Here is a 17,780-nt window from a genome sequence, read left to right as displayed (position 1 = left end):
AGCTACTCACGTTTGTGGCTCAGTTTTGACACCAGAAGAAGAAGTGTGCAAGTGATCTAGAGCATAGTAGGCAGTGACGTAGCCAGAAATTTTGTGAGGGGGTGATTTAGCCATACTTTGTGCATGTTCGTGCGTATGTGTGCGTGTATGTATACATACGCAAAACTGAATAATTTCGGGGGGCGGGGGGGTGTTAATAAGGTACACTTGGTAGGGATCCCACACAACATTGTTGTATTCGAGATTGAGGCGAACCAGAGAATCAGGGCATGATAGATTAACATTCGGACGTGCAAATTTTATGCACAAAAACCCCCGTTGTTTAAACACTTTGACACGTATTACCAATGTGCATGTCCCATTTCAGTGTACTCGTTAGTGTAAGTATCTGTATGATTCTGTTCGCACAGCATTTGATCCCATGAGGTTGGAATTGAGAAGTAGTGGCTTTTCCTTCTGTGTTATTTACATGTATGCTGTCTTTGTTGCCTTTATTTTCGTTCCCCATTTGTCGCACCGCTTCGCAATAGTGAGTGAATATAAGTTGAAATTAACCATTTATTTCTGTCTTTTTTTTTCAGATGCGTCGGATGAGAGAAGGAGACCACGATTTATTTTTTAAGTTCTACAGAATGACTCCAGCATTGTTCGATCACCTTCTCTCTTTTGTGCATCAAGACCTGAGGCGGGAACATGTTGTGAGGGAGCCACTTGAGCCTGGTGAAAGGCTTGCGATAACCTTGAGGTAAGCCGAGTTTGTGTCTAACTTTGAACACCAGATGAGTGTTTCAGAAGGAAGCTGCATCTGGAGGTGGAATTCTGTTTTAGTTTCAAGCTTACCGTACATAACAGCCAGAGTAATGGCGTAGTTCTTCATTCCACTAATGTTGCAATGCAATGTGTATTAATGTATTACAGCCTGTTTATTGTTCATTGGTAGAACTTGCTTTTCTGTCAGTGTGGTAAGCTTAGGTGTGACAGTCATTGCCACAGTTAGTAAAGTTGTATTCACATTCCTTGATTGCTGCTTAACTAACATATGCACACTGTAACTTCACGCTTATGCTATTGCAATTTCTGCAGTAGTGTGCGTTGACTTTGATCATGTTATTATTGACAAAAATTTGAAGATGGAAGCAATCACTTCAACCCTTAACTCACCTATGTGAGTGTAGTCACACTCGTATAGTATTGCCTTTTTGCTGCCTGTATTACCTTCATTTCTTATTTTGGATTCTGTTATTATAACGGCTTGTTTTCAACTTTTGTTGTTCAAAGTTTATGATGCTTTTGTATTCCTACTCCTGCTTTGGCCATGTGGCCTGCAGTATTTCTGTAAATTAAATAAAAATAAAACGATGCTTTTGAATATCACAAGTAATTATAACACAACTGAAATTTTGCATTATATTTAATACACATATATTTGGGTCTTTGGTATTTCATTACAGCTACCTTGCGTCTGGGCAAGATGTCAAGGACGTTGCCCTAGCCAACAGAGTGGGCATGGAGACTGCTCGCGAGTGCATTCACTTTTGCTGCCGGGCTATTTGGGAGAGACTGAAAAATCAGTTCATGAAGGTAAGCAGCACATAATGCATTGTAAGATGCTGCCATCTTGCATGATAAAGCAAAGCAGGTGTGAGATAAGGTACAAGCGAACACAAAAACAGGAAAGGTAGAATTTAGTACGCGCTGTTGCAAGAACAAAATATCAACATGAACTTTTATTTGTTCCCTAATTTACTTCATAGTGACACTTTCAATGGAATTTCAGCAGTTAGGTGAAAAAGAAAGGAGAGAAACTTACGGAACGCCTTCCAAATACGATTGTTGTTGATTCCTCTTTCATAGAACCATTCGCAGCACAAAAGTGAAACGTGTTTGCGTAGAAGTACAGCTGCCGACTGATTTTTCAGACCTGGCAGATTCTATGCCGAAAACACCCTTCAGTCTCTTCAAGGGCTGGGTGCGCTTCTTTGCATTTTTCTGGCTCTTGTTCTTTAATTTTCAGATGCCTTCAAAATCTTCATCCGGTTCTTCGTGTAGTCGGGTAGAGTTTCTTTTGACAGGATACACTAGTGAGTTTTAGTATTTTAGTACTGTGTAAGCGGTGTCTGTAATAGCATTGCATTGTGTACATAAGAACGCAATGCCACACAACTAGCTACTGGAAGCCAGGCCAGTGGAAAATCCAGCATGGCAGCTTGACAGTGGAGTGCCGTGATTTAGAGCCATTTAGTCTGAAAAATCAAACTTTAGGGCATAAATCAATTGGGACGATCGGTTCTGAAAATACATTATTTCTATGAGGAATTTGACCGTGCATTTATGAAGGATGTAATATCTATCAAGTATAAAAGGTGGTCGATATTATTCGACGCACTCCACTGCAGAGTTTCTCAGCCTGAGTTGATTTCTGATGTCAAGCTCCACAAGCCAGTCAACCAAGCGACTCCAATAAAACCAATTTTGTAGTGATTTGGCAAGGCAGTAGTTGCATCGTACTGGCAGTCATTAGTGCAAGGGGTGCTGTACGTAGTGTGCATCAAGTACATTAGTTCAGTAATGCTTCCTGCTAGAGAACATTTCTTAAAATAATTTCAGGTGCCCTCTCAGTCTGACTGGACTGAAGTCGCACAAGGCTTCGCCCATCAATGGCAATTTCCCAACTGTTTGGGAGCTGTTGATGGTAAACATGTTGCCATCACTGCACCTGGGAATTCCGGCAGCCTATACTTCAACTACAAGGTAAGCTTTTTCACAAGGCATTCTTAAGCACACAATTTTTTAACATCTGTTGCACGTTGAAGTATATAGTGCATCCTAACATCCTAACAGTTACATATGATGACCACTTATGTCAGCTTTGCAGTATTTGTGTTCTATAACATTGTTTTGTGATTGCTGGGTGTTTTAAATGTGAAGCATTTTAAATGTGAAACCAAAGGCAGTTTGACCGTTTCCATCTATCTATCTAGCCACCTACGTCTGGGCTCTCTTGTGGCCGTCTCCTTTACTTGGTATACAGTCAAACCCGCATATATCAAACTCACACAAATACGGAAATTAGTTCGATATATCATATAATTGGATATAGAACTTTAGAAAAATTTACCGTATTTTCGTTGCCTAAGTTGGCTTTGCGAAACTGCTTCACGATAATGCAAGGAAGCCGGCTTGACAGCAATACGCAGGCACCTTTTTTTTTAGTCCTTAATTTCCTGCAGTTTTATTTGGGGGTGCAGGTTATATGCAGGGGCGCATTATACACGAGAAAATATGGTATCAATGTGAGCAGCGCCTCAACATCTTCATACGCAGCTGTGCATATACTCGTCGGGCGCCGCAAGCCGCTAGTCCGGCTTGGCCCTTTGTCGGCCTTGTTCTTCATTATCGTATTCAACGTGCTTCTTGGGATTCTGTACGCAGCGGCGACGTCAGACTTCTGTTCACGTCCGATAGTGTTGATCATTGCCAGCCTTGCGGAGAAGAGCGGTCTTCCGTTTTCACCGCAGCCATTGCGTTAACAAAAGGAGCGGAGAAGCGAATGGCGACCCCAACGACCACGCACGATGGGCCAACAGGCGTGCCAACGAAGGATCATATGAGAAAGCTCGTGACGGCAAGCGGTAGTTTCTACTCGCTCTGCGCGGCGCCCTACTAATGACACCCCTTGCTCTCCCGAATGCATGCAGGAAAGTCCCCTTCCGTGAGGGAAACTCAACTTCTTGTGAGGGAAAGCCGACTTACAGGGGCGTTTCACACTGTCTGATGGTCGATATATGACGTGTTCCGGCTATTTTTGTTCGATGTAGCCGCAGGTTTTCCTATGCATTGACGCTAAAGCATTTTGATGTTCGAAATTATTTCAGTATAAAGGATAATTCGATTTATCCAAGTTCGATATAGTCTGTATACCAAATTTCGCATAGGAGGACAAGACTGGATGACAAGCACAATTCACAGGTCATGACAAGAATAGCGTGATTTACCAGTCGCATATGTCATAAAACCCTTTCAACCCATCACGTGTGGCACATACTCGCATACCATGGCTGGAGGAGTACGGTTATGCGCCAGTCTACATCAACCAAGTGATACCGAAAAGAGAATTTAGGAATCTTTATGCAAGAGTGTTAAAAAATTCATGCTGCAGAAAATTTGATGGAATTATCGATTAGTGAAATGCCTTGATAGAAGCAAAAAAAAATTTGGACTAGATGCGAAATTGAACCCAGGCATTCTGCATGGAAGTCATATATTCTACCACTTATCCGTGCCAGTGCTTCAAATTGCTGAGGAAAAAGACGTTATGCAGGCGTCATGTTGGGAAATTCTGATTACGGCTGCAGTTTTGTCTATCTGCTTTGATAACAATGTAATAAACATTGAGTACGTAAGTCATAGTGAAGTGTTGCCCGAATACAGCGACGACGGCTGCTTACGGTGACAATATGTACATCATCGCTCTGTAGTGTACACTTCAGTTGTGATATAACTGACATCTTGCCCTAATGCAAGTGCCGACGATATGTTGGAGCAAGAGCTATACTTCACAAGCCAGTGTAGTCGACGTGCCTGGCACTCTCACGATATGCACAGAACTACTGAATATATGCATAGACATTGGTTCACCTCCTAAGGCTTCTCTCTAGCGAAACATCCAGCATAGGCTGCTACTTGCCAACTGCTTCACATGAAACCAATGCACACGATGCGTGGGATCTGCTGAATTTTTGAAATCGTTTCATACCACAAAAAATTCTAGTTCAGTGCTTTTAATGTTCATTCTTTCATTGTATCTTCGAAGCTGCATCATTACTATTCTGATTATAACGTCTATTCTAGCACACTTTTTCCATCGTCCTGATGGCCATCGTGGACAGTGACTGCCAGTACGTCCTCATCGATGTTGGTGCTGAAGGGCGACAGAGTGATGGAGGCGTCCTCAAGAACTCCAAGTTTGGAAAAAAGCTGCTTCAAGGAACCCTTGATCTTCCTCCTGCGGGATTCCTGCCTGGAACGAGGACTGTGGCACCCTATGCCTTCGTGGGTGACGAAGCATTCCAATTAAGGAAGGATTTTATGAGACCCTTCCCTGCTAAGCAGCTCACCGACGAAAAGAGGGTCTTTAATTACAGACTCAGTAGGGCACGGTAAGGCATTCCAAATAATATTAGTATTGTAGGTTACAACGATTATTCCAAAGAAAAAAAGAATGGGCCTACTTCTTCTACTTCCAGTTGATTGCTGTGGCAGCATAGAACATGAATGTACAGTAGTCACGGATTAAGACTAAAATTTAGGGCTACATAATGCAAATACTTTCGTTTCCACCGTCTTCTGTTTGGGTCATATCGAAACAAGCAATATTAATATTATCATGGCTGTATTTTGGACCATGAAACCAGCCAATGCTCACGTCCTTCCCTTGGAACTACATAGTTTGCCAAGAGGACAGCAAGCGTTTTCTAGCTAAAATGAAATTGCGAGTTCCCCACTGTGTGCAGAAAGAACCACTATTGAAAGGCCTTGCTAGTTATTAGAGGCCTTGGGCGTGCATCCCCATCTAGGCGTCAACCACAACCCTTAAAGGGCCCCTCACCAGGTTTGACAGTTTTGAGCTAACGAGCGCAATGCATACACTGGGCGTTTGCTCGCTGCTTGCCCTTCCTCTCGCGGGCATGCGCTTTAGAGAATGAGGGGATGACGTACATAGACGACTGTGCTCTGACGTCGCCAACAGTAGCACGTGACACTGCGGTAATTATTTAACACGACATGTGTAGTTTGTGTAATTTGATGCTTGAATAGATTAATAAAACTTGAGAGAAATAATGAGACACTCAAAAGGAATGTGTGCAGTCTTTTTAATTTTTTTTTCGTGAATTGCAGCGAGATGCGAGGCTAATGTGCCTCCCTTTACCATGCGTTCGTGTCCCCGCGGTTAGCGAATCGAGCTGGCGCCAGCCCTGGAAACGAAAGTAATGTTCGGGCGCGTTCGAGCACTCATTATGCTCATTTATTCTACCGCGTCCAAGTAAACGTTAATGCGGCACTGGCTCACGATACCGCCACTCTCGTGCCCGTACAAATGTCTCAACTTTCATGCCCGTCCCGCAGAAACAGGCAGTACACCACAGAGAACGCCGACAAAATGCCCACGGCCACTACAAAGAAGAAAAGGTAGCGGCCGTGCAACTGCCGCTCGCGTGCTCGGGCACATCATGCACACGTGACCATGCATGCACATGTGTTCATGCGTATGTGTCAAGTGAAGAGGGCAGGGAAGGGATTTGGCTTGCTAAGGCTACACGGGGCGAGTGGCAAGGGTTTGAAGCTCGTCTCCTCGCATCATGGTTTCGCGCCGCTACAAATATTGTTTTTCTCAGCTCGTAATGAACCGATTTGAAAAATTCTTGCGGCATACTGCTCTTCATTCGGCACACAACAACTTCCAGCGTCTAACTAAAATTTGCTATGTGGCCTGGTGAGGGGCCCTTTAAACTCTGGCAGTGCGATATTTGACTTGCATGCTCGCAGAAGCCTACACTGCAGTTAATTGGCATTTTCTCTCTACGTTGAAAACCTGTGGGAGGGCTTCTTTAAATGACTCCCGACATCGAGGTTTCAAGCTTGAAGTGTTCAGGTTCCACTCCCTTCAATACGAAAGCACCTTTGACTTCATATTAAGTGGTGAATGCAACCGTGAACGTAATTTAATGTGATCTGAGGTAAGCACGAGTGCCTCTCTGAGTGCAATACGCCTCACTTCATTGTCCTTCCATGAGACCATTTAGTGGCTCCTTTGGCTCCTTGTGGCGCTTCACCTTTTTCTTGAGTGTTGTTGATGTGCTCAACAGTGCTTCACATGGCACTATTTTGCAGGTGTCCTATAGAACACAGAAATGGCAGCAGCGCATCCTGGTTAATACTTGTGCACTTGCATTGCTGCATTCGAGCATACACAAAAGGCCTTCATTCAAAAAGGGCAGTTTCAACACTGCCCAAATTCGAGCACATGTGATGATATAGTTCTCCACAATTGACGGGCACCAGTTTGATTGTAAGGATGCGTTTTGAGGCAACACCAGTATTCAGCAGAGTTAATGACTTGCAGAAGTATGCTTTATGCTTAATTTATAATTCAGCTCTCTGATTATCAAAGACCCACCTATTAAAGCAATGTAAACACTGTGAACAAAAGCTTGGCTGTGAGTAGTTCATAAACCCTTGGAGTACCAAATTTTTCTGAAAAAAGCTTTTCCCGATGGTTAATTTAAAGCCGGAAAAATTTGTAAAAAAATTAACTTTTTTAATGTCAGCATTACTCAGAACTGCAAAACGTTCAATAGTATTTCAGAGCATGGTACTCAATGAAACGCGGGTCTACGCACAGTGCCTTATCGCTGTCTGCACACATAACACGCGTCTCCGTTCTCTTCTTGGAGTGATGAGTTGTGCTGGCAAACAAGGTGTCTTCTCTGCTTGTGGCTGACTTGGGCAGAGCAAACTCGGTAATCAGTAACTAGAATACCTCGTGAGTGTCAGTGATAAACGAGTTGAGAGCAGCACTAATAAAGATGGAAATCAACTTCCACCGCTCCTGCAAAGGAGTGCCGATAAAGATGAAAATGAAGTTTCACGTGCCTCTGTTGCGATCACACAGCGAAACCATAAAATGAAAGGGCGTTGCCCATTGGCGCTGCCGCAGACTGCGCAATGCGCCTGACGCTAGAAATCAGTTCTGTTTATCTCCGCATGAAGGCAGCACTACCATAGCAAGTCCTAGGAGGTGGGAGCACCTCTGAGTGAGGATGCATTGTCATTAAGGCACGAAATTTCAAGCGTTTGTTAACTTGAAGAGTTCACAGTAAATGGCACGTCCTGACGGTACTGGTATTGTATGTTTTACAGGAGGTGCGCTGAGAATGCCTTCGGCATAACAGCAGCCCGGTGGCGAGTGCTCCTGCGCACGATAAACCTGAAGCCGAAAAACGTTGACTACGTCATCAAGGCGGCCTGCATCCTTCATAATTTCATTATGAAATCAACTGCAAAGGTGCAGAGCTGTGAAGAGAGGGAAGACAGCTTCGGCAATGTTATTCGAGGCCGCTGGCGGGACAGCGTGGAAGGGGCAGCTCAGGACAGCCGAGCTCCCAGATATTTCTCCCTGGAACCCACGCATGCCAGGAACTTCGTTGCAGAGGCAGCAGATGCGAGGAATATATTTACTGCTTACTTTTGCAGCAGCTTTGGTGAGCTCCCTTGGCAGTGGAATCATCCAGGTGTGGCTAAAGATGCTGCTCTGAAGCACCTGCAAGAGCAACAGCTCTTGCCCCTGATAAGGAGATGAGCGCTGTCGAGAAAGCTAATCATAGGCAGAGACTTTTCATTTGCCCGGAGAGGGCGGGGGCCCGACTTGCTCTTTCAGGTATATATATATAGACAGAGGGAGAGAGTCTTTAGAATTGAAAAATTTAATATAACTTTAGTCTCGTAGCTGCCGACACCGCGATATCATTATGAAGATGTGTATTAAAGTGGCGAGTTGGGCTTGTTGGTACATGATACTGGTATACTTGCAGCACAAACAACACAAAGGACTGAACAGAAAAGACGACGATGAGCGCTGTCGTCTTTTTCATTCAGTCCTTTGTGTGTCTGCGCTGTAGTATACCAGAATGAAGATCTGTAGTGGATAGACTCCGGATTTATTTTTCAATTTGCACTACAACATTGAACTACCTTGTAATGTTTGGCTCAAGGCAAAAAAAGCATAGGCTGCTACTGGCTGACTACATCGCATGAAGCAGATTCCCACAATGAGTCAGACCTGCCGAATTTTTTATTGACATGCTTTACTTTGTTAAAGCATGTCATTGCAGACCGTAGAAAGTAGTTCAGTGCTGGCACAGAAAGATTCAATTATACTAGTGAATTTAAAGTGGCCAAAATTATTCTCAGAAGGTAGCAAATACCATTTGCCAGTGCTACACCTTGCGTGAAGTTGTGACTAGGAATTTTTCCGAAAAAGATTGCTTGCTGGACGAGTATTCGAGTTGCTATTGGGGCACCGACCTGATAGTAAAACTCTGCTTCTTAATCAAAAATGCGTACCATCCTTTCACGGCACTTCTATGTCAAAGGGTACCCATTTGTAGACAACCAATAAATTGCCCCTTTTTTTTATTGGCGAGCAAGTCTATGCGAGACTTTGTGTGCTCAGTAGCATTCTTGTGTTTTATAAACCAGTCACTACATGGTTCAATACTTTTTTACTTGTCATAGCTTGAGCGGTCACCTCAGTTGTGCATCAACACAGCATATTTTGCTCATAAGACCCAATTGAGGAACATTTTCTACTCAATGTTTGACTTGGCACTGGCCCATGATTGGAATTTTAAAAAGCTGAAATGAGAATGAAGCGCACATATACAAGTCCTGTGAAATAACTGCCAGACAGGACGGACAACAGTTCGTTGTCTATGGATGGGTACCTAAGCCAAGCTCTTATAGAAAACCCCGTGCTGGCGCCAGGGGGGAGGCTCAGCCCCCAGCCCGTCCGTATTCTCCGCCTGTGAAGCAAATTGTACATATTCAAACCTGTTTTATAAATGAATGTTGATTTTATGTGCAATAAATATCCATGTCTGCTCAAAGAATCCATCAGCCTTCCTGAACATTACCACACAAGCAACCCCATATGGGTCACCCGACTAACTAAAATTTGAAATTCACCACTTTGGGGGTTTTAAGGTGTCGCAGGCCCAAGCGCAAGGTGAAAGTCTGTCAAGATGGCATTGTTAGATCGGTGGGACCTCAGCGAAGTGTGCTACATTCACCGTCCACTAATGTACAGAGCTCATAGATTAGAACATGCCAATTTAGAGCTAAGTAGCCCATGTAATTTCAGTTCCACTGCCATCAGTCTGTGTCAGACTGGTATAACATTTGCTGGTACACTTGCACCAGAGCCCACAGCAATCTTGGTGGCCATATTCATGGTAACAAGATGTGGTTATCTTGAGCTATTGTGCATACGAATTACGGCTAAAATTTGAAGGCCGTATTTGACTCTATCAGCACTGTACATTCACGACCTGAAGTAAATCCTCGCAGATGTATCTGTGCGATAGTGGGGACTTCCCAAGGAAAAGATAACAGCACCTTTGGTAATCCACAATAGGCGGTCACCACTTCAGAAGACAGCTGACATATGAAAGGGGGGAGTATATGACCCTGCACCGAGAGGTGCAAACTACAGTGTGACACCACGAGCCAAAAAGCCAGTGAATCCGTCATTTGGCTCATGATTTAGACTTTAGTCTCGGAGGCAGTTGTACTTTGGTCATCTGGGTAGGACCTGTCCTCCCTTGTAAGTTGTATATAACCATAGGTGGCGAAGAGCACTGTGCCCTCCTGTGACAAGCTACAACAGCGGTGTAGAAAGAGTGGACTGAGGGAATTCATATTGTACTTGTATGCGAGCCCATAGTCGCCCTTCCACTCGCAGATGTTGAATCTGTTACTGCTAAATCCTCTCATCACAATTCTCTAATTTGCTATTCCCAACAGTAACAATGCAAATGTTTGGCTGAGATTTTGCGTTTTTGAAGGAACCGTTCATGCTTACATATGTGGATGTGCAGAATTAATACAAAGTATTCTGTAATTATTCCTGCAAGATGCAAAAAATCTACTGAAATTCATGCAAAATATTTTGAAAAAATGTAATGGCTCATAAAAGGTTGGCGTCGTCATTGATTTTTTTTATCCCACACTGCTGTACCTTTGCATTTAGTTCCACTGTGCTAGCACAGTATACTAAGCCCAGGATCCTCGGCAGTATATTCAAACAAATAGGACGATTTTTTAAAGTTTTTTTTCTTTAATGCAGAGCTAATCTTTGTTTTCGTATTTCTGAGCTGCGCAAGGGACACCATCTGACTGTGTCTGAATTCATCAAAGATGTTTAATCACTGTTACTAAGGGCATGTATACTAGTTTTTATCTGTACTATACTATCATAAAATGTAGGTGGCAAGAGTGCTACATTTTGTTGTGGTGTCATTAACATGCGACGTTGTGCACTGCAAGTTTAGCATTTATTTCTTTTACATGTTATACTATTTTCATGGCAAGCTGACTAGGTACGTGCTGCTAGTGTATACCAAGGTTTCATCGGGCAGTCGGACTGTACGACAGCATTGAAAATCTTACTGAAGTTGCCACTGTGCAACCACACCATGCCATGGAACCTGGTGGGCAACCGTCAACCTGTGCTGACAGTGGTAGGTCCCCCACATAAAAAAAACAATCAGACAACATAATTCATCACATTAAAAGGCTGTGCTGGCTTTGCTATACTTTTGTTCATTGACCTGCACACACAGAAATTACCTTTAGCTTTGTTGCTTTTTCATTCCATTCCTGCGCTGCAAAACCTGTGAAGAGGCTCTTTTGACATTGGCCCACAGCAAGCCGAATGATAGAAGTACACGTTGCTGGGATTGTTGGTTCATGTACAAGACACGAACGTATGGCTGTTTTTGTGCAAAGAAACAATGAGGAAAGTGGTCAAGGGGAGCACTCCCCTTGACTTTTTCCCTTGTTATTTCTTTATGTAAAACAGCGGTACTTTTTATGCTTGTACATACCGAATGATAGTGTTGGAAATGATAAAGCTTCCAAGTGACTACTGCTTTGAGTAACCTTGCTGGCTTTTTCTATAGCCAGGACCAAGAAACAACATACCTCGAAAACATAGAGGGAGGCATATTTAATGTGCAGGGGTCTGAAACTCCTTAACCACCTGAAGAAGCTTCAGCTGCATGTCCAGTTTAAGCTCTGGCTTCACGGTTCTCATGTGATCGACCAGGGTTGCCGCAAAATTTTCGTCAATGTCCTTGGCACATGTAGTGAGCTCCTTCTCCACGTGCCCTAGTTCTTCAATGAAGAGCTCCCTCGTTTTCCTCTTTTTCTGAGGTGGCTGGAGGGCACGCTGCCCTTCATGTGTGGTGACGCTGCCTGCTGCTGATGTCGGTGGTGCCCCGTGAAGAGTGTTGTCACTGGCATCACTTGTGACAACCATTGATACGTGTTCAGTGCTCAGTGACGCTTCTACATCACTGAGCACTGGACACGTATCAACATCGAACCCTTCAAGGTCCGTGTTGCTTTCCTGGCTGCATCTCATGGTTACAAAAATGTCTTGCGCCGACTCCATGTTTCCAGATGTCCTGAAAGTACATTATGACAACATTCAATACCACTGCCGAACGTGCTTGCATGTAATGCTGACTACAATGTAATGGGTCCAAGACGTTCTCAAAAATCTCAACTTCTTTGGTATTATTAATAATTGTGCATTTTCCAGCACTCAACACGACTTATAGCAAACGCATATTGCAGCACTGATTCATGTCTTTTTCTCTCAGTAAAGTGTGTCCCAAGAATTCACACTTGTGTTCCATCACCTTTGTAGTCTCATGTAATGCCTCTCAGGTTTTTCCAATGTCAATACACGGTCATTCACACAGTTTTGCGAGTGGAGAAATTACCGATGGGTTGAAATTTCTGCCCTCTGGGGAGAGGCAGAAATTCCCAAATATAGCCTTTCCAGCATTGGTAAGCCACCTGGCTGATGCCTGGTAATGACAAAACACAAAAATGAGGACTACAGCATCAGTGCACCATATGTCATAGCTGCGTATTGGTTAGGCTGTTCACCACGCAGACATGCTATATATTGGCCAAGTTCATTCTTGCACAAGCAACCAGACACAACCAACCTGTATTGGTGTAGTTGCATGCAGCTGACCGTTTCCACACACCGTGTATAATGAAGGTGGTGACGGTGCAACCGCCTGAAAGAAATGCACACACATCTTTAAACAACTCAACAAATGCAAGCGTGAGGAGCACAAACAAATCCAGGACAGCGATTATGAAGCTTTGAATGTTAGTTTATGATGGAAGTTTCCAGCAGGAAAGTTTTTCTTAAATTGAGCTGCTACATTGTAATTTATTTTAGTCAAGCACTAATCATAAAATTCAGGTTAGAAACTGTTCACTCCTTTCTTTTTCTTGCTCAATGCAGCTCTCAAAACTAGTATGCTGCTACCTTATATAGGAATGGCCCAGTGATCTATTTGTTAGAGAATGTCAAAATGTTCACGCCAGCAACTTACGGTCTTCCTTCGACGCTGTCCTTAAAGGGGCCCTGCGACACAATTTTGAGCATGTCTTTTTCATCGGTTCTTCTGGCACTGGGGAATGCACCGATATTGTTGCGCAAGTGGCAACGCCGAAATCGAAGCGGTTATAATTTTAATTCACGGGGATAAACTACCTTGATTTCGCACTATGGCGACACACATCGGCTATTTCTGTTACAGGAAGTGGCGTGATGTCATGTGACAGTGACGACAAAGACCGTTCGTTTTTGATTGGCTTGACGCGACACGTGACGTGCAATATTCATATGATGGTAGCTAGGCCATACTACGGAGGTCTAAGAGGAGCAAAATCCCTTTTTATGCTTTCTCAGAAACAAATGATTCCTGTTTCTAACTGATATATTTTCAAAACAACGAACACGACGCTAGGTGCGTTGTGAAATGGTAATCAAACGATACTCTTCCGCGTTTTGTCTTTTGCGGCATCGAGCGACACCGGCCACACCGGCAACTGCGAAACACGCAACGCTCAATTCGGCGCGATGCTGTCAACCAAAAAAAAAATTCTAAACGCTTACCGGCCGACGCCTTCCGCTTCATCGGGCGTTAGCGTTTCGTCTGGGCCCATGGAGCCATCCTCGCGTTGCGCGGGGCTCAGCGACGCACTTTCAATTTGCAATGGCGTGCACGACATGGAATCAATCACTGCGTCGCAAGAGCTCGCGCTCGAGGTCTGTTAGGTCTTCCAGACTCATTTTGTGCACTACACGACAAATCATTGGAGCGTCTGCTAGCTGACGGACGTGGTTTGTCGTAAGCATGGTAACAACGCCGTCAAAAAGAGGTGTAGCAATGTACTGTGTGAAGGCCACCATGAGGTGACATTTCCGGTATGTCTTTATAAGACGCGCGCGGTGATTGGAGCCGGTCTTTGACGTCAGCGGGAGAGTGAAATCCGAAAAAAACGTTTCTCGTCGTCGTCTGCTTGAGTTTTGAACTTTGAGGACTAATAACTTCACTTTTCGTGCACCAATTTGCATAATTCTTTTTGCGTTCGTCTCGGCATTCATAACTACACGCAATTGCGGTGCTAAATAGGGCAGTCGCAAAAGTGTCGCAGGGCCCCTTTAAGGAAATGCATCATTTCAAAGTAGGGCCAGGCCACATCGGATTCCTCGCTGTCCTCAGCACCGGCCCCGCTCTTGTGGGCCGCTTTTAAGGCCACACACAGCCGGCGGAACTTGTCGCGGAGCGACTTCCACCGCGTCTGTATGTGTTTTTCTGCAAAAGTATGTCCATCACAACCGTCAAACATTTCTCTCGTATGTCAATAGGTGCTACTACGCACTTGCAAACTGCTCAGTTTTGAAGGAAGCGATATGCAAAAACGGCCGTGTACAACGCAAGCAGAGCAGCTATGTGGGCCATCGGCTAGTTCGTACTTGATGACTTCGCACTGCCAAAAACAGGCGTACGGACAAGTAAAAATAACAAACAAACACTGCAATGGGCGTACTAACAACCGATTTATTTGCGTGCCAGACACTCATATGGGGCAGCGTTTATAGCGCAAGATAAGGTTTAAAAGCCGTGGTGCTGGACATTGATCTCTAGTGCACTAAACAATCGGATCTAGGTTCTGGTGAAGTTTTTCCCCAAAGGAAGGCAGGACTACATGCACATACATATATGTACTTAACATGGCTATACGCATCTCTTGTGATGCAAAACGCAAGCATCAACAAAACGGGCACGACCTACACAGTCAAAGAAACACTCGTTCTTTTTTTTTCGATTAGCGACGATGTTAATAAACATCTCGTAGAACAATCTCGTTTTGCCCGAGTTTGCTTGTTTGAACTAATGAAGCCTATTGGATCTTGTCGACTATTAAGACGCAACTAGCGATATTATCGCAAAACTGGACGCGACATACACAGTAAATTCGCTAATAAAGGCCTAGATGAGGCAGATATTACGGCAAATTCGGCAGATATGCTACTTACCTGCATCTGGGACACCCGGCAGGACGATCGCGGCGACTTCCAGCCATAATGCATTTTTTTTGTCTATTCTTGTAGTCCCTATGCTTCACCTGCCACAATATCGGCCTCGCCTCCACGCTTCCAATAAGCCGTTCGTTGTCAATGTGTACGTGGGGAGGCATCGTGGATATCAGCGAAGTCCGAACGAGAACACAAGACAAACACGCGCAATGGCGGCGTACACTTCGTCGTCTTGGCCGGCGAGGCCACAGGCGGAAGTTCGTGGCAATAGCGCGTGCTGATTGGTTAGCCAATTCGCGAAGCGCTTCCGGCGTCGACGCTGGCGCCCGTGATGTCTGGACCGTCCAGAGGTGGACGTTTCGGCCACCGTCACCGGTAGCGTCGACGTCGAGGGACGCCGGCGTACGAAACGCCGGGAAAACGCCGGCAAAAACACTCCATATGGTTCGGGCTTTAGCGCGAGATGCGTGCATTGCTTCAAGCCTTCACCATACGAAGTGAAAACAGTTTCAAACAGCTCATTCTCAACTTCAGATGTTTTCACGGTTCTCGGAGGTTAGCGTTCACCCGGTTCAGAGACTTTACGAAAATATGTGGACGAGTAGTTACATAAAATACAATTGTTTCTGCGGCAGTTTAGTGCGCGCCAACAGGGCACCCGACCGCAATTTCCCGCTTTTTCCTGGTGACCTCAATATAGCGTCCGCCACAATTTCGTGCTGAAGCTCCGAGAGTACTTAAATAGCGAGTCTGCTTATCTCTTGAATAAATATAAAGAGATGACCAGACGGGTAAAGCAAGCCTCCTTTGTCTCGCAGACGCGTGCAATCAGCTGCTCTGAACTGAGAATCACGTTTGTTTTCGGGCGATCGCTCGTAACATGAAGTGAGGCATACACGATGTTGCACTGTTATCGTTACATTTTCTTTGGTTTGTCTTTTTTTTAACGATCAGCCTTAGATGCCTAATCAAACACGTCGGGAAGCTGTTGCTGTCGTCAGAAAGCGACGCTCCCGACGCCGTAGAGGTTCAAGGAACTCTGTGAATCGCAGTTCACAGGTGACACCTCCTCCTCTGCTTCCTAGACCAGACACGTCCGAGTCGATTTCTCAGGACAAGACCGCACAAGAACACATGGACTCTGAAGCATGGCCGGCATTACCAAAGCTGCAGCCAGAGCCACAGCCAGAACCACAGCAACAGCCAAAGCCACAGCACAATCCACAGCGACTCCAATGGTCGCAGCAGACAGTGACCGAGTCAACGACAGCGCTGGTTCAACACGACATGCCCGAGAAAGACCAGGACATTGTTGCGATGCTTCGCTCTCTTCTGGACACCATACTCATGCTTTTGAACAAGCTAAACACTCCGACAGCCCGAACTGCCCTGCAACTGCTGGAGATTGTCGATCCAGTGTTTTCAGCGCTTCAGTAATCGCCACAGCTCGCCCATGGCCCTTTCAAATGCTGCGATTCCCCAATGGAATGTCAGAGCGCTGATGTCACGTAGGTCAGAGAAGCTCCAGCCTCAGTGACTGATTGTACTCCTTTGCACGTGCACTGCTCTCCTTCTCTCTCTCTTCCTCTTTCTAGTCCCCATTCCCTTATCCCCAGCGCAGGGTAGCAAACCGGACTTTCGTCTGGTTAACCTCCCTGCCTTTCCTCTTCCAGCTTTCTCTCTCTCTCTCTCTCTCTTGACCGTCGGAGTCCCGCGTAGCTAACACGAGTGATGTACAAAATCATCAGGCGATGATGTCGACAGAACTTGTGACGTCACTATGACGTCATTCAACGTGACGTAATATGATAACGCCATCACATGACATGGTCGCTTTCCATTGCCTCCGTGATCGGCCCCCGTTGTAGGCAATGTAAAAGCAGGTGAGGTGCAGAAAGCTTGCAATGCCTTCGATCCTGTCGGCAGTCCGCAACCACGTTATGTGCAGAAAGCTTTCAGAGAGGAGCGAGGTAGGATCAATGCATCGACTGACGAAAAAGATGGCTTTCGTTTTCGAGTCATCTCCGGCGAATGCATAAGGGACCATGTTTTTTTTTCATGTAATTTTTTCGCATACATTTTACCTACGCGGTCAGTTCTTCAAAATGTATGGGTAAGTCTAACATGTTGACATCGATATTGGTGACCACCACGTTTTTTATAACCTGACGGAAACAAATCGTCAGACCACACATCGTCAGAATTATTTCTGGCTGAAAGCGGGTTTGCGCGCCATACACCATATTATTATTGTTAGTCGTTACGCAAACGGCAAGCATGTCAAGTTAGTGATGCCATGACCTATCGGTCGTGTTGGGCATACGTACATTCGTGCCCCTCCGTGCCAATTTTCGTGTATACCAAGTGAACGAGACGCGAGTTACGCGAGTAATTTTTTACTTTTGGTAGCGCGGCCACGCCGACTGACACATTCGGCTTCGCATGAAACGGCTTGAAACAGCAGAGCGCCGGAGGCAGCCTTGTAAAACTAATCGAATGCACGAAATAAAAGATAGGATATGAAGGGTGCAAGCGCGTTAACATGCATGAGCTAGTTACTACGTGCATATGTGCTACGTTCTCCTGGTTA

The 17,780-nt window shown here is 45.0% G+C and overlaps 1 protein-coding gene and 1 pseudogene across 1 annotated transcript; one reads left to right on the top strand and one right to left on the bottom strand.

Annotated features, from left to right (window-relative positions):
• The first annotated feature begins 2,647 nt into the window (after positions 1-2,647).
• LOC119383866 (uncharacterized) lies at positions 2,648-8,619 on the top strand. Its single transcript, XM_037652137.2, has 3 exons — positions 2,648-2,751; positions 4,852-5,159; positions 7,921-8,619. Exons 2-3 carry the CDS (start codon positions 4,873-4,875, stop codon positions 8,357-8,359), a joined length of 726 nt encoding a protein of 241 aa, XP_037508065.1. The 5' UTR covers positions 2,648-2,751; positions 4,852-4,872; the 3' UTR covers positions 8,360-8,619.
• A 5,655-nt stretch (positions 8,620-14,274) lies between these two features.
• Positions 14,275-15,351, bottom strand: LOC119382046 (uncharacterized; annotated as a pseudogene).
• Between the last annotated feature and the right edge of the window lie 2,429 nt (positions 15,352-17,780).

Source organism: Rhipicephalus sanguineus, chromosome 2, assembly GCF_013339695.2.
Source record: "Rhipicephalus sanguineus isolate Rsan-2018 chromosome 2, BIME_Rsan_1.4, whole genome shotgun sequence".
Taxonomy (NCBI): Eukaryota; Metazoa; Arthropoda; class Arachnida; order Ixodida; family Ixodidae; genus Rhipicephalus; species Rhipicephalus sanguineus.
The sequence above is the reverse complement of the archived record's forward strand: the minus strand, read 5'-3'. Positions and strand labels throughout refer to the sequence as shown.

What these genes read in the sequence shown, in the direction of transcription:
- LOC119383866 (XM_037652137.2), top strand. Translation starts at nt 4,873, where the DNA reads ATGGCCATCGTGGACAGTGACTGCCAGTACGTCCTCATCGATGTTGGT. An exon ending in TACAGACTCAGTAGGGCACG is followed by an intron (nt 5,160 to 7,920) that starts GTAAGGCATTCC and finishes TATGTTTTACAG; the next exon opens with GAGGTGCGCTGAGAATGCCT.